Here is a 27,289-nt window from a genome sequence, read left to right as displayed (position 1 = left end):
CCAACTGCTCAAGCCTCGAAGTTAGAATAAAAATTAAAAATTTTTAAATTCTTTTTTGCCATCATCGAGCATTTGACATGCTATTCATGTTGTGATAGTTGGGCGTTGGGGTTGTTTTTGGGGGAGGAGACCAGACAGCAAGGTCATCGGTCTCATCAGGTTAGGTAGGGAAGGACGGGGAAGGAAGTCAGCCGTGCCCTTTCAAAGGAACCAGCCCGGCATTTGCCTGGAGCGATTTAGGGTTGGTTGGTTGGTTGTTTTCGGGAAGCAGACCAGACAGCGAGGTCATCGGTCTCATCGGATTAGGGAAGGATGGGGAAGGAAGTCGGCCGTGCCCTTTCAGAGGAACCATCCCAGCATGTACCTGGAGTGATTTAGGGAAGTCACGGAAAACCTAAATCTGGATGCCCGGATGCGGGATTCAACCGTCTTCCTGCCGAATGCAAGTCCAGTGAGCTAACATTATGCGCCACCTCGCTCGGTGTGATAGTAAAAAGTAATAATACGCAATAAAACATATCATAATATTGTAACACAACAACAGAGATAAATAAAAAGAGACTGATATATATACAAATATAACAAAGAGTAAAAGTTAGAATGTGAGGTTTTTCTTTTGCATAATCATAGTAAGTAAATTTTGCATAACATTCCTGAAGAATTTTTGTAAGCTATATATACAGCTATGATGCATCTTTGTCAACCATTTTTTACATGAATTATAATAATGAAATGACTGCCTATATATGCAGCTCTCCTGATTTTCTTTTGTATAGAGTGAACAGTGATGGGACTGTCGTTACACTCACTTTCTTGAAAAGTGTTGTACAGGACATACGGTTTTACAAAGGCCTGCTATACATTCTACTGCCTTCTTTGCCACTTAAACACTCTTTTTGCTTGAGAGGTGTTGCACCAGAGCAGTACGCAGTACTATGTAATGTGGCTATGAAAAAATGCCTAGTACCTAAGCATCATGTTTTCAAGTACACATACTTTACGTTTGCCTCAGCAGTGTCTTGACTACCATTAAATTATTTGTACAGTCAGCAGTTCCTGCTGGCCCTGGACAACTACACCTCGGAGGCGACTAAGGAACGGGTGCTGACCTCCATCCAGCACGAGGTGGCTCATCAGTGGTTCGGTGACCTGGTCAGCCCCAACTGGTGGTCCGTGCTTTGGCTTAGTGAAGGTTTAGCCACGTTCTTCGAAAGCTTTGCTTCTGCACTCGTAAGTTGGCAACAAAAATGGTTCATGTTACAGTTTCTTCTCAGCAAAAAACTAAAGGTGTGCCTTTATGTCGGTGATACGTACATTAAGACAAGTAGCCTATTACGAGCTTTGCGTGTCTCAGACCTTACTGAATAAATACGCATTATCTAATCAAAAGCATCCGGACACCTACCAGTGGAAATATGGAATATATTCACCCTTCGCCTTTATGACGACATGGACTGTGCGTGGGACTCTTTTAATGATTTGTCTAAATGTCTGTGGGAGAATGGATGGCCATTCTTCCTCAAGAGTGGAAGTGGAGAAAGTGATGATGGACGCTGGGACCCAGAACGGAGCCGATGCACATCTCAGAGGTTTTAGATTGGATCCAGGTTGGGGCTCTGAAGACGTCAGTCCATTTCAGGAATCCCACTGCCCCACAAACCATTGTCTCACTGATGCTGTTTTATGACTGGGCACGGTGACATACTGAGAGAAACGATCGTTTCCGGACTGTTCCTCTACTGTGCGCAGTACGCATTGCTGTAAAATGTATTCATATTTTTTCGCATTTAGCGTTTTCCTAAGCGCAATAAAGGGACCGCATTCTAAACACGAAAAACACCACCCATTCCGGACTTAGCTGTTGGTACTACACATGTTGCCAGTAACGTTCACAAGACATTCGCTAATCCCAAGTCCTCCAATTGGATTTCCACAGAGTGTAGGTGATTCATCACTCAAAATAACTCGTTTCCATTAATCCACTGTTCATTGGCGAGTCTCTTCATGCAACCTCAAGCGCGGCATAGCGTTAACTACACAAATGCGTGGCTTATAAGGAGCTGTTCGACCAGTTCACCCCATTCTTTTAAACTCCCTACACGCAGTCATTGTGCTAGATGGATTGCTGGTAGTACTTTGGAATACACGATTGAGCTGATTCCATGTGATTTTTTACAAACACCATCCTCGAAGTTCGAAGATTCCTGTCCACCAATATAAGACGTCTGCCTGGTCTCACTTTAACTGTGTCGTTTCTTCTCGTTTCCAATTCGCAATCACACCACCGGCAGTAGACATGGACAGCTTTCGATGGGTTTAAAAGTCCTTGGTGAATTTGTTATTAAGGTGACATCCAATGGCTAGTTGCGCCACTGAGTTCTCTCTAGCGACACATTCTGCTACTCCCGCCTCCTTTTTATGCGACGGACCAACTGCTCGTGAGATCCAATGGTCAGTTCCACTGAATACAGTGGTGTCCGGATACTTTTGATCAGATATTGTTAACATCTGCAGCCATTTTCCTCAGTTGCTAATAATAGCTTCAATTATGTTTTATCATAAATATGATATTGATAGGCGATGATAATGCAGTTAATATCAGCAACTGTTTTTTCTCAGCTGCTAATAATAACTTCAATTATCATAGTTATAAGAAATGTGACAGCCCTTCCCGTGACTTTTTCTCACTCATATGTAACTAGGTTGTACATCTTAGACGAACCAGAATGAAAAAATACACTATGTGATCAAAAGTATCCGGACACCTGACTGAAAATGACTTACAAGTCTGTGGCGCCCTCCATCGGTAATGCTGGAATTCAATATGGTGTTGGCTCATCCTTAGCCTTGATGACAGCTTCCACTCTCGCAGGCATACGTTCAATCAGGTGCCTCTTTAACTGTCGGCGGTCTCTGTCAGTCATCGGACGAGGTCGGTAAGTACGGTTTTGGCTGTACGTGTCCCTTCACGTTTCGACTTAACTTGCTATTGTGCTGTAAGTGTCACGCTTCCACTTCACTATCACACCGGATATAGAGGATCTAGGGATGTTTAGGAGTGTGGAAATCTCGCGTACAAACGTGTGACACAAGTGACGCCCAATCACCTGACCATGTTCGATGTCTAATGACTACTGAGGTCTCGGATATGGAATGGATCACGAGAATCTGTGTTAGTGAGGAAGAAAGATTGCAGGGTTTGAAAGGTGAACCGATTTGCTACACTGCTAATGCTGACACGTAGATTTAGAAATGAGGTCAGTCTGTTGTCAATTTCTTGTTACAGTATCGTTAGTGCAATACGCTCTGTTACGGCGGGAAGATAGAGTTCATTGTGAGTGAAAAGAATATTTCGTTTATACTGGAAATGCCACAAACCTATGTTGTATAAAAGATGACGGAACGATAACTCTGAGCAATCGATAGAGCAACAGCCCTTTATACAGCTGGCATGTGGTGCTAAATACGCAGATCAGCAAGAAATCTACAAGGTGACGCCACGACATTGAGATGACGGATTTACTTCGGACTTTGTGCACCTTTAGTAGGCCATTAAAACAACATAATGTGCAAGAAGTAAGTTGCACCTCTCTGGCAATACCGAGAAAATCGCAAGAGAGGTTTTACGCGTCTATTGTGTAACTGATGCGAAGATGCAGGCTGTAAGACGCCATTATGGTCAAGTGGTTAGCGTTCGCGCTAAGGAAGAAGGGTTATGGATGAGGCGATGATTCGAATACTGATACCACTCATTAGTAATCACTGGTCACATTATACAATTTATACGACGTTTGAGAGGTAATATAATGAAAAAAATCCCACAAACATTTTCATGAAGCTTTAATGAATTTCATATGTTATTTCTCTGTTTACTATTTTAATTAATTTTTCAAGGACGGGGGTAGACTTGGAAAGCCCAAGTCAAACCTCGATAAAAAATGATGCGAATGACCTTATTCAGTAATACAATAAGTCACACTATGCTAGACCACAAGAGTAATGTACAATTACTCGTGGGATGTGCTCTTGATATTATACTTTGCATGACGATATTTCTCATACAGACGTGGACAACGCAAATTGAAACGGTGTTAGTACATCGAATGAAATCAGTTATCCTACATTACAGGGACTGTTCAGATTTTCTAAGGTAAAACACACGTTGTTGACATTTTGAAAAATTTCTTTCTTCCGAGAGCACAGATTAAAAAATAAGTTTGAGCTAGAGTCGAGGCATCGCCTCAGACACGTTTGTCTTAGGAAGCTCGAACAATAAATATCTGACCACCATAAAAGCTAACGTGCGGTACCTACTAACAGATATACAGGGTGGTCCATTGATAGTGACCGGGCCAAATATCTCACGAAATAAGCATCAAACGAAAAAACTACAAAGAACGAAACTTGTCTAGCTTAACGGGGGAAACCAGATGGCGCTATGGTTCGCCCGCTAGATGGCGCTGCCATAGGTCAAACGGATATCAACTGCGTTTTTTAAAATAGGAACCCCCATTTTTATTACATATTCGTGTAGTACGTAAAGAAATATGAATGCTTTAGTTGGACCACTTTTTTCGCTTTGTGACAGATGGCACTGTAATAGTCACTAACGTATAAGTACGTGGTATCACGTAACATTGCTTCGTGATACATTATACGTGTTAAAATGGACCGTTTACCAATTGCGGAAAATGTCGTCATGTTGATGAAGCGCTATTATGATCAAAATGCCCAACGGGCGTGTGCTATGTATACTGCTCGGTATTCTGGACGACATCATCCAAGTGTCTGGACCGTTCGCCGAATAGTTACGCTATTTAAGGAAACAGGAAGTGTTCAGCCACATGTGAAACGTCAACCACGACCTGCAACAAATGATGATGCCCAAGTAGGTGTTTTAGCTGTTGTCGCGGCTAATCCGCACATCAGTAGCAGACAAATTGGGCGAGAATCGGGAATCTCAAAAACGTCGGTGTTGAGAATGCTACATCAACATGGGTTGCACCCGCACCATATTTCTATGCACCAGGAATTGCATGGCGACGACTTTGAATGTCGTGTACAGAAATTACGAGACGATGACAGATTTTTTGCACGCGTTCTATTTAGCGACGAAACGTCATTCACCAACAGCGGTAACGTAAACCGGCATAATATGCACTATTGGGCAACGGAAAATCTACGATGGCTGCGACAAGTGGAACATCAGCGACCTTCGCGGGTTAATTTATGGTGCGGCATTATGGGAGGAAGGATATTGGCCCCCATTTTAGCTATGGCAATCTAAATCGTACAATGTATGCTGATTTCCTACGTAATGTTCTACCGATGTTACTACAAGATGTTTCACTGCATGACAGAATGGCGATGTACTTCCAATATGATGGATGTCCGGCACATAGCTCGCGTGCGGCTGAAGCGGTACTGAATAGCATATTTCATGACAGGTGGATTGGTCGTCGAAGCACCGTCCCCGGATTTCTTTCTGTGGGGAAAGTTGAAGAATATATATGCTATCGTGATCCACCGACAACGCCTGACAACATGCGTCTGCGCATTGTCAGTGCATGTGCTAACATTACGGAAGGAGAACTACTCGCTGTTGAGACGAATGTCGTTACACGTATTGCCAAATGCATTGAGGTTGACGGACATCCTTTTGAGCATTTATTGCATTAATGTGGTGTTTACAGGTAATCACGCTGTAACAGCATGCGTTCTCAGAAATGATAAGTTCAGAAAGGTACATGAATCACATTGGAACAACCGAAATAAAATGTTCAAACGTACCTACGTTCTGTATTTTATTTTAAAAAACCTACCTGTTACCAACTGTTCTTCTAAAATCGTGAGCCATATGTTTGTGACTATTACAGCGCCATCTGTCACAAAGCGAAAATAGTGGTCCAACTAAAACATTCATATTTCTTTACGTACTACACGAATATGTAATAAAAATGGGGGATCCTATTTAAAAAAAAAAAAAACGCAGTTGAGATCCGTTTGACCTATGGCAGCGCCATCTAGCGGGCCAGCCATAGCGCATCTGGTTTCCCCCTTCAAGCTAGACAAGTTTCGTTCTCTGTAGGTTTTTCGTTTGACACACATTTCGTGAGAAATTTGGCCCGGTCGCGATCAACGGACCTTTCTGTATACATCAAATTTCATTAAGTAATATATACTCTGAGAATCTGTGCTTAGTATACTTAATTCCTTGAACATGTTTTTGCAGAACGTTTTTGAATCCACATGAAAATTAATTCGAAAAACTAAATTGACTAGAAAAGTTGCCCTAAAATGTGACACATGACATGGAACGAAAATAAGCAAAGTGTGCTAGGTTTTTAAACTTTTCATAACTTACCTCCATGACGTCTACATTACAAGTACTGAGCTATTTATACGATTTAGCAGCTCTCTTAAATGCTACTCCCAGCGGAATTGATGATCAGTCTGTAATCTCTGTAATTTAACTCTGTCAACCCACATCCTTTTATTTGATGCATATACCAGGTTCAGCACCGAATGTAATGAAATTTTTAAAGCTTAATGGTGCTGAATTTCCTATTATCATTTGACAACGTCCATTACATTTTCGTTTGTAGCTCTTTTAAAAACTACGTTTTACTTGCTATTTATCTCAATAGTTATCTGCAAACAAAAAATACATGCACAAGAAGGGGCAATGGGTCTAAAATACAACCTAGGGAGATACCATGAAAGACTTTTGGTAGTTTAATATATTGGATGTACGCAGCGACACGTTGTGTTCCCTGTTAAAAAGCTACATTATCTGTTTTACTGCTGTGTCTGAGCCATAACGTTCTAATTTACTTATTATGACGTGATTGAGCTGAAAAATGCTCATGCCATATAAACTTCGCAAATTGTAAGCGATCTTGTCCTTGTACAAGTTAAGTCCGAGGGATCGAATGTAATTTTCATTTCATATTGTCACAGGTGTATCAAGGAAGCAATACAAAAGGAAAGAGTCGATTAACAGAATACAAATACTTTAACAGCGTAGATACTATCCATTTTACTGTGCCTTTGGTTGTCTCACTGATAGGCTCTCTCATTTATTATCAGTTGGAGCCCACGTGGCGAATCGATGAAGCGTTCGTGGTTTCAACCTTGCTTAGGCAAGCGATTGCCTACGATGAAGATCCTTCTGCAGCACCCATCACCAGCGAGGATGCTGGCATCAACATCTATTATAAAGGTATTCGCCTTTACTTAGGTATTTTTTACCAGTTAGCATCTGTGTTATTACAATTACTCTTTATTTATTGTTTGTTGGTAATGATGTTATTCCTTTCAGTAAGTGCGCGTAATTTTGAAAGAGCGTCCGTGGCGCAATACGCACACTTCAGATTTTTGCGACATATTGATTCTTCAACGCGACGTATAATTTCACCACTTTTGGTGAATGGACAATTGATCACAGTCCCAGATCAAGTCTGTAACATTTACTTTAGCTCGTCAGTTTTTGTTAAGGGACACGAGGTTCACAATGACTAATGAGACCAGGTAGGAAAATCACATGTATGATTTGCAATATCATGTCCTGTGGCCCTCCAATAACAATCAGATATATTCCAGGTTTCGAGCACTGGAGTGGAAACATACAACGTTATCAGTCACCTGTTAACATCCAGGTTACTCTTCCCAAATTCCTCGGTAATTTCAGAAAAGAGGAAGATCCTGGGATATGAGTTCAAAGATGTGAAGCTTAAGAAGTCAAAATAAAACCAAACACTTCAGAATGCTTGGAAACAATACGATTTATTGCCCCTCAAATAAGGCAAGAGGTCCGTTTTTTGGGTTAGTACTTCCCCCATCTATCGACACCTTCATCTTGCACAGAACTGTTGATTAATAATAACTGCAGATTGGTTTAAATCACTTTGAGAGTCACATCTGCTGATCAGTTACTACGAAAAAGCTGCCGCTGCAAAACTATTTTCGCCTGGTCTAAACGCTGAATTTAGAACTTCTGATAAAACTTAGAGTCGAAGTTCCATTGGATCTGCCTTCTTTCCTCGATGTAGGTCTGCGACAATTTCAGAGCACTCTCAAAATTTGTTCTTTTAGGCTTTTTAGCCATTCCGCGCTGTAGCTACGGAATGCTTGGCTTCTTCCTCGACCAGGGGCGTTCTCCTTGATTCAGGCCGCGCTTCAGCTAATAACAACACCATACATTGAAGGATTTCCTGGTGAGTCTTCCGGACTGTATGACCATTATCCAAGAACCTTTTCCGTACCTGATGTTTCATCCAGGGCTGCGCTGGACGTCTACAAAGGAACTCCTGGAGATAGTGACTCTTGTCGACCGATGAGTCGGACGTGGAGAGTGGCTTAAATACTATGTAAATGGGCGTAGTCTACTTTACACGTTATCAGTAAAAATAATCCTTGTCAGACATAAAACTTAACTATAGATTCTCGCCTGTCAAGGATAAATCTTATCTGTCGATTTTGCAGCGTCGCTGTGAATATACCACTAAGTTTCGTGGCTTCTTCTTTTCAGTTAAAATTATCCCCATGCTTACACATTTCGATGCCTTTCTATACAGCCGTGGATGATAGTTTGTCATTGTAGATAATTTTATTTATCAGAAAACTTCATTTAATAGTTAGAGCAGCAGTTCTCTGTGACAGGTAGAATGGCCACCAGACTGCGTTAGTGTTGTTTGTATTCATCGTTGTTACCGTGCCTGGTGGAGAATTTAAGGCGTATGAACAGTGTCAGTTGATGAGTGATCACTGTGTAGGACACGGATGATTTGTTGAAGAGCGTTCTCTTCTACAGCTGCGTTTTCTCTTTCCCTAGTCGCCCTGCCACAAACTCGTGTAAGGCAGCGTTATCAGCACAGTTTTGAAGGGACCTCATTGTGTGTCTCTATTTGGCCGGCTGGCCGAGTCGTACAGTATCCAGATTTGCAGGACATTCGGATGTGAATGTGTGAGAACATGAAAGTAGGCATACTCGCGCGCAAGGCTCCGATCGACCACATTTGACCACTACAAGGGAGGATCGCGTTATTGCGCACCAGGCACATCGTAAGCCCATCATATCTGTACCTCCAATAAGAGAAAAAGTAGTGGACTCCCTCCAACATTCTGTGCCGTCCCACACCAACGGTCGAAGACTAGTTGAAGTCGTATTAGGGAATTAGTGACATGTGTAGGCTGCAGTTAATAGCACAATACAAACGGCTGTATTTGGAACGGTACCATGACCGGGAGGCACGGACTGTTGGTGAATGGCACTACATTATGTTCAGCGATGAATCCCAGTTCTGCACTACCCCTCTTGACCACTGTCTGCGAGTAGGGCGGCGATTTGGAAAGAAGTCACATTCGTCCAATGTTTTGGAGAGGCACAGCGGTATTTCTCCTGGCATCATGGGATAGGGAGCCATCGGATGTGACTTCAGGTCATGTCTGGTAGTGTTTGAGAGAACTCTGACAGCAGGATTCGTTACGGATGTCTTCCATCCTCATGTGTTACATCTCATATGGCAGTATCGCGATGCCATTCGTTAACAGGACAATGCTTGTCAAACACACGGTCTCTATGAACTGTCTTCGTGACGCTGAGGTACTCCCATAGACAGTTAAATCGACAGATCCGTCTCCTATAGAACATGAGGGACCAGCTCGGACGTAAACTCCGTACCAGTGCCAGTGTCTGGGATATAAAGGACCAGTTACAGCCGTTATAGACCAGCTTGCCTTAGGAGTGGATACAACGGCTTTACACCGTTCCCAGTCAAATCACTGCATGCATCCACGGCAGAAGGCTGCGATGCCATACTCATAAGGGGATTCGTACTGCCAATTGTTTGAAAATTTGACCTGGTATTGTAACCACTGAAATAACATCACATACCCTCTCAACTGGTGAGGCATAATTCCCGTCTTCCTTTCCGGGTGCTTAGCTTTTTCTGTCGGGCAGTGTACTGTCAACTTTGAAAGCAGCTGCACCAGCGCATGAGCGTATTTTAGTGGTTGTGTCTCCGGCTGCAGGTCTGTAGACGAGTGATGTGACGTCATTGAGGACACCTGCTGCACTGCTTTAGTGTATATTCGTAGTTCTGAGGATAAACACATTAATATTACCTAATTACAACATTCATATTACAGACCTGGAAATAAATAATTGTGTCTGTAAGGTATATGGTCCGTCGATGTCAGTAAAAATTTAATTGCAGATTAGTTTATGGATTCATATTTCTTATGATGGTGCTAAACAACTTTTATTTCGTTTGTTCCTTTTTCTTTATTTTAAAACTCTATTTAAAATAGTAATGCAAGTTCCGAATGAACAAAAATCTATCAATGTGTGTTTCTGACAGGTGGTTCGATCGTCAGAATGATGCAGCATTTTATCGGCACTGATGCGTTCTACGACGGCCTCCATAATTATCTTTTACAGAAGTAAGTACTTAAAGTAATAGAACATTAGAATTTTCTTGTAAATTGAGAGCAAAATGTCACGCGGAGTGGCCTCGTGGTTTGAGGCGTCCTGTCACGGACTGCGCGGCCGCTCCCGCCGGAGGTTCGAGTCCTCCCTCGGGCATGGGTGTCTGTGTTGTTCTTGGCATAAGTTAGTTTAAGTTAGGTTAAATAGTGTGTAAGTCTAGGGACCGATGACCTAAGCAGTTTGGTTCCTTAGGAATTCACACACATTTGAACACATTTTTGAGAACAAAATTTTCTTTATGTGACGGTTTTGTAAGAAGGAGACATACGCAGGCATTTAAATATTCGAAAAAGCACGGAACAGTAGACTGCAATATTGATCTGCTGGACGGATACGGGCAGGAAATAACTGCAAAGCTAAACTGAACTTCCTTACACAGGAACACTTAAAACAGAAAATCTCTCGTAAATTGACACAACTCTGTTTTGAACATAGTCGCTGTCAAAAAGTGGCGCAGAACACTCACGCAGCTAAAAGAAAAGTACAGCCCAATTAGACGGAACAAGTTCATGAAAATAGTGGTTCATGTAAACATATAATTCTTTAAAACCTTCTCGTTCCAAACACTTAACATCTGCGGGTCTTAGACCGGAGACATAAGATCATTGTCTCTACAAGTTGATTTATCGAAGAAACAAAATAAATTTACAGGAATTTTACTTTTACCATTTTTCTGGGCTAAGGTTACATAGAATAAAATGGAAACAAAAATGAAAAATGAACAACAGATATTTGAATGTCCAATGTGCAAACTGATATCATTTACAGTATTGTCATTTCGAAATTTTCTTTGTGGAAGACTATCTTCGCTACTGAATGAAGGACTTTTAAATAATTGTTTTTCGTGTCTTATATTTTTTAAGCATTCTCAATAGCATGCAATACATGATTCGGGTTATACGATAAATGCGTGGAGCGTTATACTGAAGCAGATTTTGACTTGTTTTGTATGGTGTTTTTAAGTTGTACGCACCTTTTGGTGGATGTTTCTCTTTTTTTAAATATTGATCACCCTACGACATGTGCCGGACTTGTCGGTCAACTGATAGTGCTACTCACTAGTTTCACATTCTGTAGTTTCCAATGTCACATACGTATACGTAAGTCCCTATTTTATGACTCTTTGGAGATATATATATATATATATATATATATATATATATATATATATATATATATATATATATATGATATACTGGGAAAGGGCGGGGCGAGAAGGAATGATCGACTGGAGGATGTCGAGGGGGGCGGTCGTACAGTTAGTTCCTTTTGGTTCTCGTGTGTCCTAGCGCGTCTGTCTCTGTGTACTTCCTACCTTTTTTCGTTGCTGGCTTATTCATTTGGGTGTACCTGTGTCTGTGCTGAGAGGGAAAAGACTTAGTATGGATCTTGATATCTTTTATTGCCGCTTGTGCAGTTAACTTTACTAACGACGGCTTGAAACAGGCAGCTCGAGCATGTTTCTATTCTAGTTTTTTAGTACAACCTATCGATCTGTATGCTGTGGCACACACATAGACAGTGCCAGTTGCCTAAAACTTGTACCTTCTTTATTTCGTGAACTGTCCAAGCTACCGCAAACAGGTTGCCGGCTCATGGTATTACGCCCAATGCCATGAAATTTTGTTGCTTGTGTATTAGACTCAACTCTTGTATCAGCCGAGATGCAGAAACAAATACAGTTTATAAATTAATCGATACAATTTTAACTGCGTTTGACGCTTATAAAAAGAGGGGTACAGTGGTATAATGATTCTTAATATTGGCTCTAAGACGTTTCGCAGAAATATATGAGGAAAAAACCTAAAATGAAAGGCAGTGCGTTCGGCATCGACTGTTGTGTAAGCACTGCCAAGTGCGGCTCCCGCGCCAGGCTCTGTCATTGTTTCGAGCCTTTCGACTCTTCACTTGCTGCCACAAAAGCTGTTTACTAATACATGAGTATGGAAATATATTTATAATACTTTCCCGAGGCTTGTTCTGATATGCTAGAAGTTAGCGCGTAGGTCCAGTCACGACATTCGAAGTTGTATCTTTGTCGTATCAAGTTGAGTCATGAGGACTTAACGTTTAATCTTATTGGCGTAGGTCTGTCGCCTTACTGCACATACCGACAAACCCTGGCCTGAGGCCCCTTTTGGCGGAGTTTAGGTCGCAACAGCCGATTCCGGCGGCCTAGTAATTTTGACTCATTTTTCCGATACCACTGTGAAAAGCTTTAATGTCAACTTCAATAACAGTTATACCACTGTAACCGTTCTTTTAAAACCTTTAGAATGGGCGCCTTACTGTCTGGTATGAGCAGTCAACAAAATTAGGTCATCTCAGCGTACTATTGTGTGCCGAAATCCTAGATTCGGTATTTTCGATGGTTCCGAAATAAAAGGGACTCACGTTTCAGGTTGTTCACACGAAGTGCTAGACGTACGCAATCTGGTCAAAGGAATCCGGGCACCAATTGGTGGGCAGTAATACGGGATGTTTCCACCCTCCACCGCTGTGACGGCTTCAGTTCTGCTGGGGACACATTCTATTAGGTGCCTGAATGTCTGTGGAGAAATTGCAACCCATTCCTCCACAGGAGCCGAAACCAGGGAAGGTAGTGATGTTGGAGGATGGGGCCTAGAGCGACGTCGACACTTTTCATCCTAAGGCTGTTCTATTCGCTTCAGGTCCGGACTCTGGGCAGACCAGTCCATTTCAGGAATGTTACTGTCCACAAACCTTTATGGCAGAGTGCATTGTCATGTTGATATAACAACTATCCAGAATGAGATTTTCACTCTGCAGCGGAGTGTGCGCTGATATTAAACTTCATGTGTGCCACACTGAGACTCGAACTCAGGAGCTTTTGCCAAGTGCTCTACCGTCTGAGCTACCCAAGCACGACCCACGACTCACGAACCGTCGTTATAGCTTTATTTCTGATAGTACCCCCTCTCCTACCTTCCAAACTTCACAGGTCTCCTGCGAACCTTGCAGAACCAGCACTCCTGGAACAAAGGATATTGCGGGCACATGGCTTAGCCACAGCCTGGAGGGTGCTTCCAGAATGAGATTTTCACTCTGCAGCGGAGTGTGCGCTGACATGAAACTTCCTGGCAGATTGAAACTGTGGTAGGGCACTTGCCCGCGAAAGGCGAAGGTCGCTAGTTCGAGTCACGATGCGGCAAACAGTTTTAATCAGCCAGGAAGTTTCATATCAGCGCACACTCCGCCGTAGAGTGAAAATCTCATTCTGGAAACATCCCCCAGGCTGTGGCTAAGCCATGTCTCCGCAATATCCTTTCTTCCAGGAGTGCTAGTTTTGCAAGTTTCACAGGAGAGACCTTCTGTGAAGTTTGGAAGGCAGGAGAAGAGGTACTGGCAGAAATACAGCTGAGAGGACGGGTCGTGAGTCGTGCTTCGGTAGCTCAGTCGCCGGCACGGTGGCTCAGCGTGTTCGGTCAGAGGACTGCTCGCCCTCTGTAATAAAAAAACTGAGTAAAGGAATCAACGATCAACTTGAACGGATGTCTTGTGACGTCTGCCCAGACCAAACTCAACGAACAATGCCGAACAAAATGAAAAAAAAGACGGTAGGGTACTTGCCCGCGAAAGGCAAAGGTCCGGAGTTCGAATCTCGGTCCGGCACACAATTTTTATTCTGGCAGGATGCTTTGTATCATAATTATCTTTTGCGAACAGTTCCTCTGTTGCACACACTACACAGTGATGCGAAATTTGTTCATTTTCTTCCGTATTTAGCGTTTTCCTAAGCACAATACGAGGACCACATCCTGGCCAACATACTGTTGGCACTACACATAGTGGTAGGTAACGTTCTCCAACTACGCGCCCATCCGAAACCATTCCATCGGATTGCCAGAGGGTACAGCGTGATTAATCATTGCAAATCACTCGTTTCTAGTTATAAGCTGGCCAGTGGCGTCGCTCTTTACACCATCTCAAGCATCGCTTAGCACTGACTACAGAAGTGTGTGCCTCATGAGGAGCTGCTCGAGCACTATACCCCATTCTTTTTATCTCTCTAAGCACAGTCATTGTGCTAGCTGGACGGCTGGTAGCACTTTGCAATGAAGAGTGATCCTTTCGCCGATTTCTTGCCATTTTTTTACAACCATCCTCCGCAATATTCGACGGTCCCTATCCACCAGTACATGAGATCTGTCTGGTGCTGCCGGCTGGGGTGGCAGAGCGGTTCTAGGCGCTACAGTCTGTAACCGCGCTGCTGCTACGGTCGCAGGTTCGAATCCTGCCTCTGGCATGGATGTGTGTGATGTCCTTGGGTTAGTTAAGTTTACGTAGTTCTAAGTCTAGGGGACTGATGACCTTAGAAGTTAAGTCCCATAGTGCTCAGAGCCATTCGAACCATTTTTTGTCTGGTGCTGGTTTCTTCTTGTTTCCACTTACAGGCACATCAGCAACCTTCAGAGGGTTTAAATGTCCCTGATTATACTGTTACTCAGGTAACATCCCGTGGCTAGTCCACGTTCGAAGCCACTGGGCTCTCCTAACCGACCCATTCTGCTGTTACTGCGCCATCATAGTATCCCATTCAACGAAACATCGTCGATATGGGCTTTCAGAGCCGAAGGCTCACTCATGTATCCTTGATGACTGCACGACAAAAAGCTTTACACCTCGTCTGGGCCCGTCAACACCGACATTGGACCTAAACTGTGGTGACATCTAGCGAACAATTCCGCATTACATACGAGTGTCCTCATACGTTTGATGAAATAGCGTATATTACGCTCCCAAAATAAGTGGTGCTCAATACATCTGGTTACTATTTGAAGCTCTTTCTTTTCCAGACACAAATACGGACCTTACGTGAGCGAAAAATCAATGTTCTTAACTTATAATTGTCACGAGGTGCATAAACGACACTACTGCTCACAGCCAGTTCAGCAACGCCACGGATGACATCCTATTTGCGGCGATGGACGCGGTGGCGTCCTCGTCGGACCTGCCTTCCGACGCGACTGTGTCATCAGTGATGCTGCCGTGGGCGCGGCAGGCCGGCTTCCCCCTCATCACCGTCACCAGGAACTACTCGGACGGCTCCGCTGTCGTCACGCAGGTGGGCATTACTTGCAAGTTGTATACGTTTCCACAGTGGCGTAGTAAGAGTGACGTTTCCTTGGGCGTACCATATCCACGTGCCACAGCTTTTCATTTCAGCAAACTACATTCGTCACACGAAACTTAGTTATCAGCGGAAGGAACAGTCAGAAGGCAATAACGTTTGGCAAGCAGGTCACACAAAAAGACTACAGTTAGACTGATTTAGGACTAATTTTTACTGAGTTTCACAGACAAACACAATAAACATCACTGGTGTACAGTAGCAGTACTGTCGAAATCAATCTTCTAGACTAATCGACAAATAAGACATCTGGATGCAGCAATCATAATTTATTTGCTTCTTTAAAAGTTTCGAGGATTTTGCTCCTCCAAGTATGCTATCCTGTCTTTCCTAATAAATAAAAATAAATTTTTAATAATAACAAGTTTTTAAATCGGACGAAAAAGAATAAAGTAATTTCTGCTAGCCCCATACAGATTCCCACCCAATACAGACAGTCCCGAAAATTCGTACTTGTGAATTCTTAGTAGCTGTGACAACACTTGTAAGATTTATAATGGAAAAATTCCCAAGTTTGCCACAGCTATAAAAAATTCACAAGTAAAATTTTTCAAGATTGTCTGTATGGGATTGGGAATCTGTATAAGGCAGGGAGAAATTGTTTTACCGTTTTCAGTCCGATTTTTAAAAAATCTTACTTCAAAAATTTATTTTTATTTAAATAATTATTTGGTATCTAATCGCACTACGTCTGTGGTATTTTATTTATTTATTTTCTTTAACTGTGCCGGTCCAAAAGTTCATGAAGCCGTCCACGTTTCTACTGTGGGTTTTTAGGATTGGCTTTGCGTAGTTCTAGCAGCGTAACTGACGGTACCTCGTGGCATCCACAGAACCGTTGGCTGGTGCCTGCTGATCCCAGCGACGAGACGACGTGGACGGTGCCCGTGACGTACACGTCCAAGTCGGAGGCCGCCTTCTCCACCAGCACGAGGCTGTGGCTGACCGACACGACGTCGCGGCTGGACAACGTCGCCGACGCCGCAGCAGACGACTGGGTCATCTTCAACCTCAACGTCGTTGGTAAGTGACCAGCGGCGTTCCAGTTACAAACAAAATTGGAGACCACCACCGCACACTACGTACAACGTAAACTGTGAAAATGAAACAAAAGATCACTACGTTAGCCTCGAAACTAGTCCTGCGAGTAAACTGTACTATTTCTGAGCTGGAATACGTGCAAAATCTTATCTGAAATGTTAACGTTTAATTAAGCACCAATGGGCTTCATGGATTTCGGAAGCAGTTTAGTGCAAATCTGAGCGAGAGTGTACTACGGCTGTGAGGAATGAAACCTCCGTTGCGCTGCAAATAGTTAAAGAAAATTTTCTAGAACAATCTTGAAAGTACACCTTTGTATTACTGTCCTATATAAATCAAATTGAAACATTAGATATATTTCTTAACATGCTAGCGAACTCCCTCTGCTTAAAAACCGAGCGAGGTGGCGCATTCGGGAGGACGAGGGTTCAATCCCGTCTCTGGCCATCTTGATTTAGGTTTTCCGTGATTACCCTAAATCGCTTCAGGCAAATTCCGGGATGGTTCCTTTGAAAGGGCACGGCCGATTTCCTTCCCCATCCTTCCCTCACCCGAGCTTGCGCTCCGTCTCTAATGACCTCGTTGTCGACGGGACGTTAAACACTAATCTCCTCCTCCTCCTCTGCTTAAAAATTCAGCCGCCTGAGTTTCCGGCCAGCTCGATGAAGTATCCAGAAGCTCTCTCCGGAATCAATGTTGGGAGCCAAGCCTCTAATTCGTGTGTAGAACTAGTTAATTGCTTTGAACCTAACTCTGGGCTGCAGGGAAAATATTCAGAATAGTCCAATTTGAACTACTGCAACAGTTCTTGCGTAAGCCAGGCAAACTGTTTTCTGCGTGGGACCTGTACACAGGAGACTGTGTCGTCTGTTTTGAATGTCTAGTCTCAGTTTTGTTACTCTCACACTACCACGCGTAACATATTCTACATCTATATAAACATTCCGTAAACAACCGCGTAGTGCGTGATGGAGGGTACCTTGTACCGCTAATAGTCCTTTCCCGTTCCGCCCGCAGATAGAGGGAGCGGAGAACAACTGTCTATATGCCTCCATACGATCTCTAATTTCTCTTATCTGATCGACGTGATCCTTACGTTAAACGTACGCTGGCAGCATTAGGGTCATTCTACAGTCAGCTTCAAATGCAGCTCCCTTAATTTTCTCAATAGTTTTCCACGAAAAGAGCGTCGTCTTTCCTTCGGGGATTCCCATTTGAGTTCACGAAGCATGTCTGTACCACTTGCACGTTGATCCAGCCTACCGGTGACAAATCCAGCAGCCCACCGCTGTGTGGCTTTGATGTCTTCTTTTAAGCCGACGTAGTGAAGATTCCAAACACTCGAGCAGTACTCAAGAATGAGTCGCACTAGTGTTGTATACGCCGTCTCCTTTACAGATGAAACACACTTCCCTAAAATTCTCCCAGTAAACCAAAGTCAACGATTCGCCTTCCCTACCACCGTCCCTTTACGTGCTCGATCCATTTCATATCGCTTTGCAGTGTTACGCCTAGACATTTACTCGTCGCGACTGTGTCAAGCGGCACACTGCTAATGCCGTATTGGAACGTACGATCTCATGAAAGAAACACACACCGCAAAGACTCTGGAAAGTTGTTCTACAGCTAGGATATCGTAAAATGTCGGTTTTCACAAATTTTTTCTACAGTTTTATCTATCTCTTTGTTGATGACTGCAGAAGGATGGCAAGTTCTATCATCGACACGAACGTTTGTCCTTTTACTCACAAACAAAAAACTCCATTCCCACAACGCCATCAGGCAACATTCGATCTGGAGGTTCGCCTTATGTTTTGACTCATAGGTAAATTTTGTCAGTAACATCACATAATGCGCAATTATGTAAACTTGAATGACGCATATTTTCAGTTCATGTTATGAAATGCAGAGAGACTTGCAGGTGAGCAGCGTCTGGGGCAAACTTTTGCAGCTGACTTAAACATAAATAAAAGTAATGCAATGCACATAAGTAGACGAAAAGGTGCGATATACACTGAAGCCCCAAAGAAACTGGTGCACTTGCCTACTATCGTGTAGGGCCCCCGCAAGCACGCACAAGTGCCGCAACTCGACGTGGCATGGACTCGACTAATGTCTGCTGTAGTGCTGGAGGGAACTGACACCATGCATCCTGTAGAGTTGTCCATAAAACCGTAAGAATATTGGGGGTGGAGATCTCTTCTGAACACCACGTTGCAAGGCATTCCGATATGCTCAAGAATGTTCACATTTGGAGAGTTTTCTGACCAGCGGAAGTGTTTAGAGTCAGAACGGTCTTCCTGGAGCCAATCTGTAGCAATTATGGACGTGTGGGGTGTCGCATTGTCATGCTGGAATTGCGCAAGTCCGTCGGAATGGAAAATGGCCATGAATGGACGCAGGTGATCAGACAGGATGCTTGCGCACGTGTCACATTTCAGAGTCGTATCTAGACGTATCAGGGGTCCCGTATCACTCCAGCTGCACACGCCCCACACCATTATAGGACCTGCACCAGCTTGAACAGTCTCCTGCTGACATGCAGGGTCCATGGATTCATGAGGTTGTCTCCATACCCGGTCAAGTCCATCCGCTCGATACAATTTGAACCGAGAATCGTCCGACCAGGCAACATGTTTCTAGTCATCAATAGTCCAATGTCGGTGTCGACGGGCCCAGGCGAGGCGTAAAGCTTTTTGTCGTGCAGTCATCAAGGGTACACGAGTGGGCCTTCGGCTCCGAAAGCTCATATCGACGATGTTTCGTTGAATGATTCGCACGCTGATACTTGTTGATGGCCTAGCATTGAAATTTGCAGCAGTTTGAGGAAGGGTTGCACTTCTATTACGTTTAAGATTCTCTTCAGTTGTCGTTGGCCCTGTGCTTGCTGGATCTTTTTCCGGCCGCAGCGGTCGGAGATTCGATGTTTTACCGGATTCCTGATATTCACCGTACACTCGTGAAATGGTCGTACGGGAAAACATCCATTTTTCGCTACGTCGGAGGTGCTGTGTCCCATCGTTCGAGCGCCGACAATAACACCACGTTCAAACTTGCTTTAACCTTGATAATCTACATTTGTAGCAGCAGAAACCGATATAACAACTGCTCCAGAGACATGTTGCGTTATATATGCGTTGCCGAACGCAGCGCCGTATTCTGCCTGTTTACATATCTCTGTATTTGAATACGCATGCCTATACCAGTTTCTTTTTGGCTTCAGTGTAACTTGACTGTGCGATCGTTGATCTGTCACTGGAAACAGTCACGGTTTTCAGTTTCCAGGTTCAGAATTGTTCGAAGAATCCCAAGGAAGTGTAATTTACGCACCAAAGAGGTCGCTTACAAAAGCGTTGTCCGTCCAATTCTTGATCGACCTGAGACCGCTACCAAGTTATATCAACACAGAAAATATTCAAAGAAAAGCTGCATGATTCCTCATGAATTTGAGTAGGCAATGTCACAGTGCTACAGAAATTATGACCAACCTGCAATAGGATACGTTGCAACAAGTTTGTTATCCATCGCTGACACCATTGAAAAATATCCGGAGCCACGTTACAAAGCGATTCAAGAAGCGTGTACATCTCCCGTAATGACCACGATGCCGTAATTAGATAAATTAGGGCTCATGCAGAAAAATGTTTCTCCCTCTTCTTTCTGTCTCATCGTCCTGAACAATAGAAATAACTTCTTTCGAGTAGACACTGATACAGCCGTCAATCACTTAGGTAGTTACTGCTTCCATAGGTCATATTAGCGCTAAATGTTATGGTGTGGACTGTGTGAGCAGAACTCTTTCAAAAGTGAATAAATGCTCTATGAGGGTGTGATTAATATTCCCAGTTACTTGTGTGGACATGAGAGAAGCCCACACATAATTCTAACAGTTTTCTTTCATAAATGAATAATTTTTGTGTAAATGAGGTGTTAGTTCAGAAAATTATGTCGCAAGACATCAGTGAACGAAACTATGCAAAATACAGGGTGAGTCAAAAAGGGCTTTAAAGCTTTGCAATGCTGTATAAATTTGTTGAGATAACTTACAGCATCTGTAGATGTAACATTTTGTAGCGAACAACCTCAAGTTTGATTTACGTAGTGCAGGAGCGCCAGCATAGTGCACTGTTAAAATATCTGCTTTCACTGGTGCGGAGCGTGTTTGCTGTGTTTTGGTTTCATGAAGCGAACTTTGTAACAACTGTTCTGCGTAAATTTCGCGCCGAATACGGCAGAAGAACTTTGTTGTGACAGGTTGTTTAATGCAACGTGATAAATCACCAGGTCGTCCGCATATGGATGATTATGTCGAACAGGTTAGGGAGAGCCTTGCCCACAGTCCACAAAAATCAATGCGACGTACATCTTGCGAGGATAGCATTCCCCAAAAGACCGTTTGGCGAGTACTCCGTAGACTTAGGTTCACAATGGTTCAAATGGTTCAAATGGCTCTGAGCACTATGGGACTTAACATCTGTGGTCATCAGTCCCCTAGAACTTAGAACTACTTAAACCTAACTAACCTAAGGACATCACACACATCCATGCCCGAGGCAGGATTCGAACCTGCGACCGTAGCGGTCACGCGGTTCCAGACTGAAGCGCCTAGAACCGCACGGCAACACCGGCCGGCGATTCACAATGACACAGCACATTAGCGATGCGGATAAGGTTGCTCTTTGGGAATTCTGTGCCGAAATTTTGCATCAGATAGAGGACGACGAGACATCCTGAACATAGTAATATTCAGTGATGAATCAGTGGGACGGTGAATGCCTACAACTGCAGAATATGAGCCAGCGATATCCACATGCAATCCTGGAACACGTTCGTGACAGCCCCAAAGTTAATTTGTTTTGTGTCCTTAGAAAATTGAAAGCGTATGGCCCTTTCTTCTTCATGGAGAAAACTGTAGCTGCTACTGTGTATCTGCAGATGCTTGAAAACTTTCTGATTCACAGATCGATGAAAATGACCAACATGGGATGGTTTATTACTTAGCAACATGATGAACCTCCTCATTTCTACATCTACATCTATATCCACACAGATACCCCGCAAGCCACCATACAGTGCGTGGCAGAGGGTACCCTATATCAAATTCATCTCAATTTTCTCGAAAAGAACTTCACCTTCCCTACAGGGATTCCCATTTGAGTTCCCGACGCATCACCGTAACGCATACGTGTTGTTCGGACCAACCGGTAACAAAGGTAGCAGCCCGCCTCTGAATGGCTTCGACGCCTTCCTTCCGTCCGACCTGGTATGAATCCCAGACACTCGAGCAGTACTCAAGACTAGGTCGCACCAGCGCCCTATATGCGGTCTCCTTTATAGGTGAACCACTCTTTCCTAAAATTCTCCCAATAAACCGAAGTTGATCATTCGCCCTACCACAGTTTCACATGCTCGTTCCACCTCAATCGCTTTGCAACATTATGCCCAGATATTTAAATGACTTGACTGTGTCAAGCAAGACACTAGTAACACTGTATCCGAACATTACAGCTTTGATCTTCCTACTCATCCACATTAACTTACATTTTCCCACATTCAGCGCTAGCTGCCATTCATCACACGAGCTGGAAATTTTGTCTAAGTCGTATGTTCCTACAGTCACTCAACTTCGACACCTTACCACACCCCACGGCAAACAACCGAAGGTTGCTGCGCACCCTGTCAGCTTTTCCCAGGAAAGTTCGAGGCTTCGTCGGTAATTGCGCCCCAGGTCGGTGGATTGGCTGAGAAGGGGCAATAGCATGGTCATCTGGCAACCCAGTCTTGACACCAATGGATGACTTTCTCTAGGGTTTCATTAAAGATGGTGTGCATGTTCCACCCCTACCAAACAATTTAGTCAACGTGACAAATCGAATCTACGATGCTGTTGTACAAGATACGTCCGATTTGCTCATACGAAAGTGGGACGTAATTAATTACCGGGAGGATATTTACCGCATCACAAATGGTAGTGACATCGAATCAAAATGACACTTGACAGATTTATGTGAGCCTTGAAGATTTTTGCTACAAAATGAGATGTTTGCCGATTCTGTATCATTCCAAATTTGTAAAGCCCGTTTTGACTCACACTGTATGTTAACTTATGAGCCATGCGGGGTAGCCGTTTGGTATAGGGCGCCTTGCCGCGGTTCGCGTGGCACCCCCCGTCGGAGGTTCGAAGGTTCGAGTCCTCGCTTGGGCATGGGTGTGTGTGTTGTCCTTAGTGTAAGTTTAAGTTAGATTAAGTAGTGTACAAGCCTAGGAACCGATAACCTCAACAGTTTGGTCCCACAGTACTTACCACAAATTTCCAATTTAACTTATGACTTCAGTATCCTCAAAGATGCCAATTACTCTTATGGCAAAATGCCATGTAGGTATTTCCTGTAGCAGCGGTTTTTGAATGTGAGGCGAGGTATATCTGGGGGCATTTACCCCCTGAAGAGTAAAGTGAAATTTCGGAGAGGTAAAAGCAAAAAGGGTTCGATTTCGTTTCGGTCAGGAGGCTCTATTACTTTTAATAGGGGATTACTATAATCACTATTTCTTGCGCCTGTAATACTGATTACATAAATTATCAATAATTACATTTTTATTAAATACTGGCATTAATTCTAGATTATTAAATCCCCGTAAAATTTACAATGGCAGTTGGATAGAAAACAGGACATTTTGTACTTAATTTGGTATGGAATATTCCATTGATGATCCAATAATTGTAATTAACTAACGCATGACCTATAAATTCTTTTGAATAAATTTGGAGTAGTACAGTTTACGGTGGTTTAGTAGCAATGTGACATTTTTCCGTCCTTTAGTGCTCTAGGGTTAACAGGTGTAGATATTACAGCTTGTGAAACCCACTCCACACACACGCTTTTTACTTTTTACTACACATCTGTGTCAGTAAAACTGCGATATACACATTTGAATATCTCATGAAAATACGTTCTCTGAGTTGTAGGTAGTTCCCACAAGGGCCCATAAATTGCTCCATCACCCATTTCGCAACAAACAAACGAAATGAAAGACAACACAACAATATCCGTGTAACAGCTACTATGCTGCTGCAGGACTTACACAGCATTGTTATTAGGTAGGTGTATAAGTTTGTAGCGTTTTACTTTTACATGTTGATGTTCCGGTTTCTGCGGGTTTGTCTATCGATCGTCATTTTTGTTTGTAGTTCATTGTTGCTGTTTGAGTATACATACTGTCATTTTTTTCATTTGGAGATAGTGAGCGGAGCTGTGGACGCTTGAAAATTAAGTACCAAATGGAGAAATCTGAACACTTTCGACACAGCCTTCTGTTTAATTTGAATAGATGGGTGGAAGCAGCTGAGGCTGCCAGAAGCATTTGCGCGATGTTTGCGGATGATGACACCTGACACAGCACGGCAAGAAAATGGTTTTCTTGTTTCAAGGAGGATCGTTTTGACATTAGTGGCTCTCCATGTTCAGGAAGACCTTCGTTTAATGAAGACCGTTTGAACGCATTAATCCACAATGATCCATGTCAGTGTATTCAAGAACTGGCAGATGTGATGAACTGTGATGTGAAATGCAATGGGGAAGGCTCAAAAAATCAGGGCTGGCCATATGTGCATCTCTGCTTGGTCGTCACCAATTGGCTCGTTAGCAACAACGAGCATTCCGATCCTGTATCGTTACTGGTGAAGTGAAATAGTGTGTTTATTCTAACACAAGGAAAATAAAGGAATGTTTGAGCCCAAAAAAAGGAGCTACTCCACTAAAAAGACCTGTGAGCATCGATAAGAGATAAAGTTGTGCATTTAGTGGAACAGCGAGGATGTGTTGTAGAACGAATTACTTCTCCGAGGTGTAACCATCACTGATGACGTTTATTGTCAACACGTGGGAGGTCTTGCACACGCAGTCGAAGAACGACTACCAGGAAGACTGGATGAAGTGGTGCTACTCCACGACAACGCCCTCCCCCAACCTGCTTGAGTGACAAAAGACTACACAGGGGTTGAGTTGGGAAGTCATTCCACAAGCACCTTATTCGTCTGATCTTTCACCCTCCGATTTTCACCTCTTCCGCTGTCTATCCAACAATCTTTAAAGAACTTCCATTTCGGATGAAAATGCGCTCGCCGAGCGGAATTAGCCGAGCGATCTAAGGCGCTGCAGTCATGGACTGTGTGGCTGATCCCGGCGGAGGTTCGAGTCCTCCCTCGGGAATGGGTGTGTGTGTGTTTGTCCTTAGGATAATTTAGGTTAAGTAGTGAGTAAGTTTAGGGACTGATGACCTTAGCAGTTAAGACCCATAAGATCTCACGCACATTTGAACATTTGAAAATGCGCTCCGAACATGGCTCGAGTTCTTCGCCCCAAAACCACTTCATTTCTACAGTCGGTGAATCGAAAAGCTACCCCAGCGTTGGCAGACCGTTGTAAATAGTGGATGAAAATAAATTTTTTATGAGTGAAGTTTCTGTTACGCGTGTCTGTTGTGTTTGTTCAACTATAAACTCTGCGAACTTGCGGACCAACCCATTATTATTATTATTATTATTATTATTATTATTGTTGTTAGTGTCAGTTTTCGTACACAAAGCACTGGCAGCCTGAAGTCTTCCAATTTCTGTTATTTTGGAAGTAAGGAGTACAGCGGTCAAGCGATTTCCTAACTAAGTATGCTGTAAACAATTTAACCTGGTTGATCTTAAGTCGGTGAGGGGTGTGGGTGAAGCTAGTGTCGCTAGGGAGAGGAGAGGTGCAGACGAAGCATATTTCATACCAAGTGTGGATGATTGGGTTTCTTTTCTGCCTACACGGCAGCAGTCACGAAATCATGAGACTTGCTTCATCATTTTATAAAAAAAATCATTGTAAATAGGTAGTATTAGTTCGTGGTTCAATAAAATATAAGCATACTTAGGCGCCAATGTTGATGATTGTGAGGGGCGGGCGACGGTAATAGGTAACACCAATCAAGTTTCTCGTTCCAGGACATATTCACCAATACTGGCTCAATTTTTGCCATAATCTATGACTTCAAATTTGGATGGCACTTGTCATTCTGCGTTCCAGTTCTATCTGGTTCTATTCTGAGGGTTTCAAAAGAGAGCTTTGCACGCACTCATCAAAGCTACCTACATCAACAGACATATTTAAGAGACAACACTCAAACTGTTAGAAGGAAAGGAGCTGTCGTGGTAGAAATATTTTTTTTCTTTCCTCTATTACATCTCGAACCTGTCTCTCCGCGTCTGCGAGCCCGCAATGCCATATGACTTTCCCGTTTCTTTAAACCTCAACCAGTGAAATAAAGTATACGTAAGTGGGCTGTAACTACAATTCGGTGCCGTTTTGTAAGTCAGAATATGGAGTTGCTCTTGGCTAGCCCGGAGAGCGGAAGGATAACTTGTGACAAAAAGAAAAATAAATAAATAAATAAATAAATAAAAATAAATAATTTTGAAACTCCGCTCAAAAATCATTTTGAAACCGCGGATGAAGGGATGAAGCTACCATTTGGACATTATTGGACGTTACGAATAATCGGTGCTTAAGGTTGAAAACTGTGGTTGAAGAACTCTATTTTTCGCGTTACTCATTTTTAAGGGCTACAAGTAAATAAAGGCATCTTATGTAGAGACAGTCAGCAGATCAGGTATCTTCAATTTCTACTGCGTACTAAGAATGAAACGTTGTTAAGTTTTAATTTATTACTGTTATCATGTTTTCCTTAATAGAAATGGCAGACACATCTTTAATCTTTTAAAGCAAATGAAGCATTGTACTTCACTGCTACATTATTCCAGAAAAATACACTCCTGGAAATTGAAATAAGAACACCGTGAATTCATTGTCCCAGGAAGGGGAAACTTTATTGACACATTCCTGGGGTCAGATACATCACATGATCACACTGACAGAACCACAGGCACATAGACACAGGCAACAGAGCATGCACAATGTCGGCACTAGTACAGTGTATATCCACCTTTCGCAGCAATGCAGGCTGCTATTCTCCCATGGAGACGATCGTAGAGATGCTGGATGTAGTCCTGTGGAACGGCTTGCCATGCCATTTCCACCTGGCGCCTCAGTTGGACCAGCGTTCGTGCTGGACGTGCAGACCGCGTGAGACGACGCTTCAACCAGTCCCAAACATGCTCAATGGGGGACAGATCCGGAGATCTTGCTGGCCAGGGTAGTTGACTTACACCTTCTAGAGCACGTTGGGTGGCACGGGATACATGCGGACGTGCATTGTCCTGTTGGAACAGCAAGTTCCCTTGCCGGTCTAGGAATGGTAGAACGATGGGTTCGATGACGGTTTGGATGTACCGTGCACTATTCAGTGTCCCCTCGACGATCACCAGTGGTGTACGGCCAGTGTAGGAGATCGCTCCCCACACCATGATGCCGGGTGTTGGCCCTGTGTGCCTCGGTCGTATGCAGTCCTGATTGTGGCGCTCACCTGCACGGCGCCAAACACGCATACGACCATCATTGGCACCAAGGCAGAAGCGACTCTCATCGCTGAAGACGACACGTCTCCATTCGTCCCTCCATTCACGCCTGTCGCGACACCACTGGAGGCGGGCTGCACGATGTTGGGGCGTGAGC

The 27,289-nt window shown here is 43.4% G+C and overlaps 1 protein-coding gene across 1 annotated transcript in view; it reads left to right on the top strand.

The window, feature by feature from the left end:
- Positions 1-15,843, top strand: part of LOC124606107 (aminopeptidase N-like) — a 57,107-nt gene extending 41,264 nt beyond the window's left edge. Inside the window, exons 6-10 of the mRNA XM_047138072.1 lie at positions 1,047-1,230; positions 7,090-7,222; positions 15,307-15,325; positions 15,368-15,575; positions 15,811-15,843. Of these exons, the coding sequence (XP_046994028.1) occupies positions 1,047-1,230; positions 7,090-7,222; positions 15,307-15,325; positions 15,368-15,575; positions 15,811-15,843 (577 nt within the window). The remainder of the gene's footprint in view (positions 1-1,046; positions 1,231-7,089; positions 7,223-15,306; positions 15,326-15,367; positions 15,576-15,810) is intronic.
- The last annotated feature ends 11,446 nt before the right edge of the window (positions 15,844-27,289 follow it).

Source organism: Schistocerca americana, chromosome 3 (genome assembly GCF_021461395.2).
Source record: "Schistocerca americana isolate TAMUIC-IGC-003095 chromosome 3, iqSchAmer2.1, whole genome shotgun sequence".
In the NCBI taxonomy this organism is placed as follows: Eukaryota; Metazoa; Arthropoda; class Insecta; order Orthoptera; family Acrididae; genus Schistocerca; species Schistocerca americana.
The sequence above is the reverse complement of the archived record's forward strand: the minus strand, read 5'-3'. Positions and strand labels throughout refer to the sequence as shown.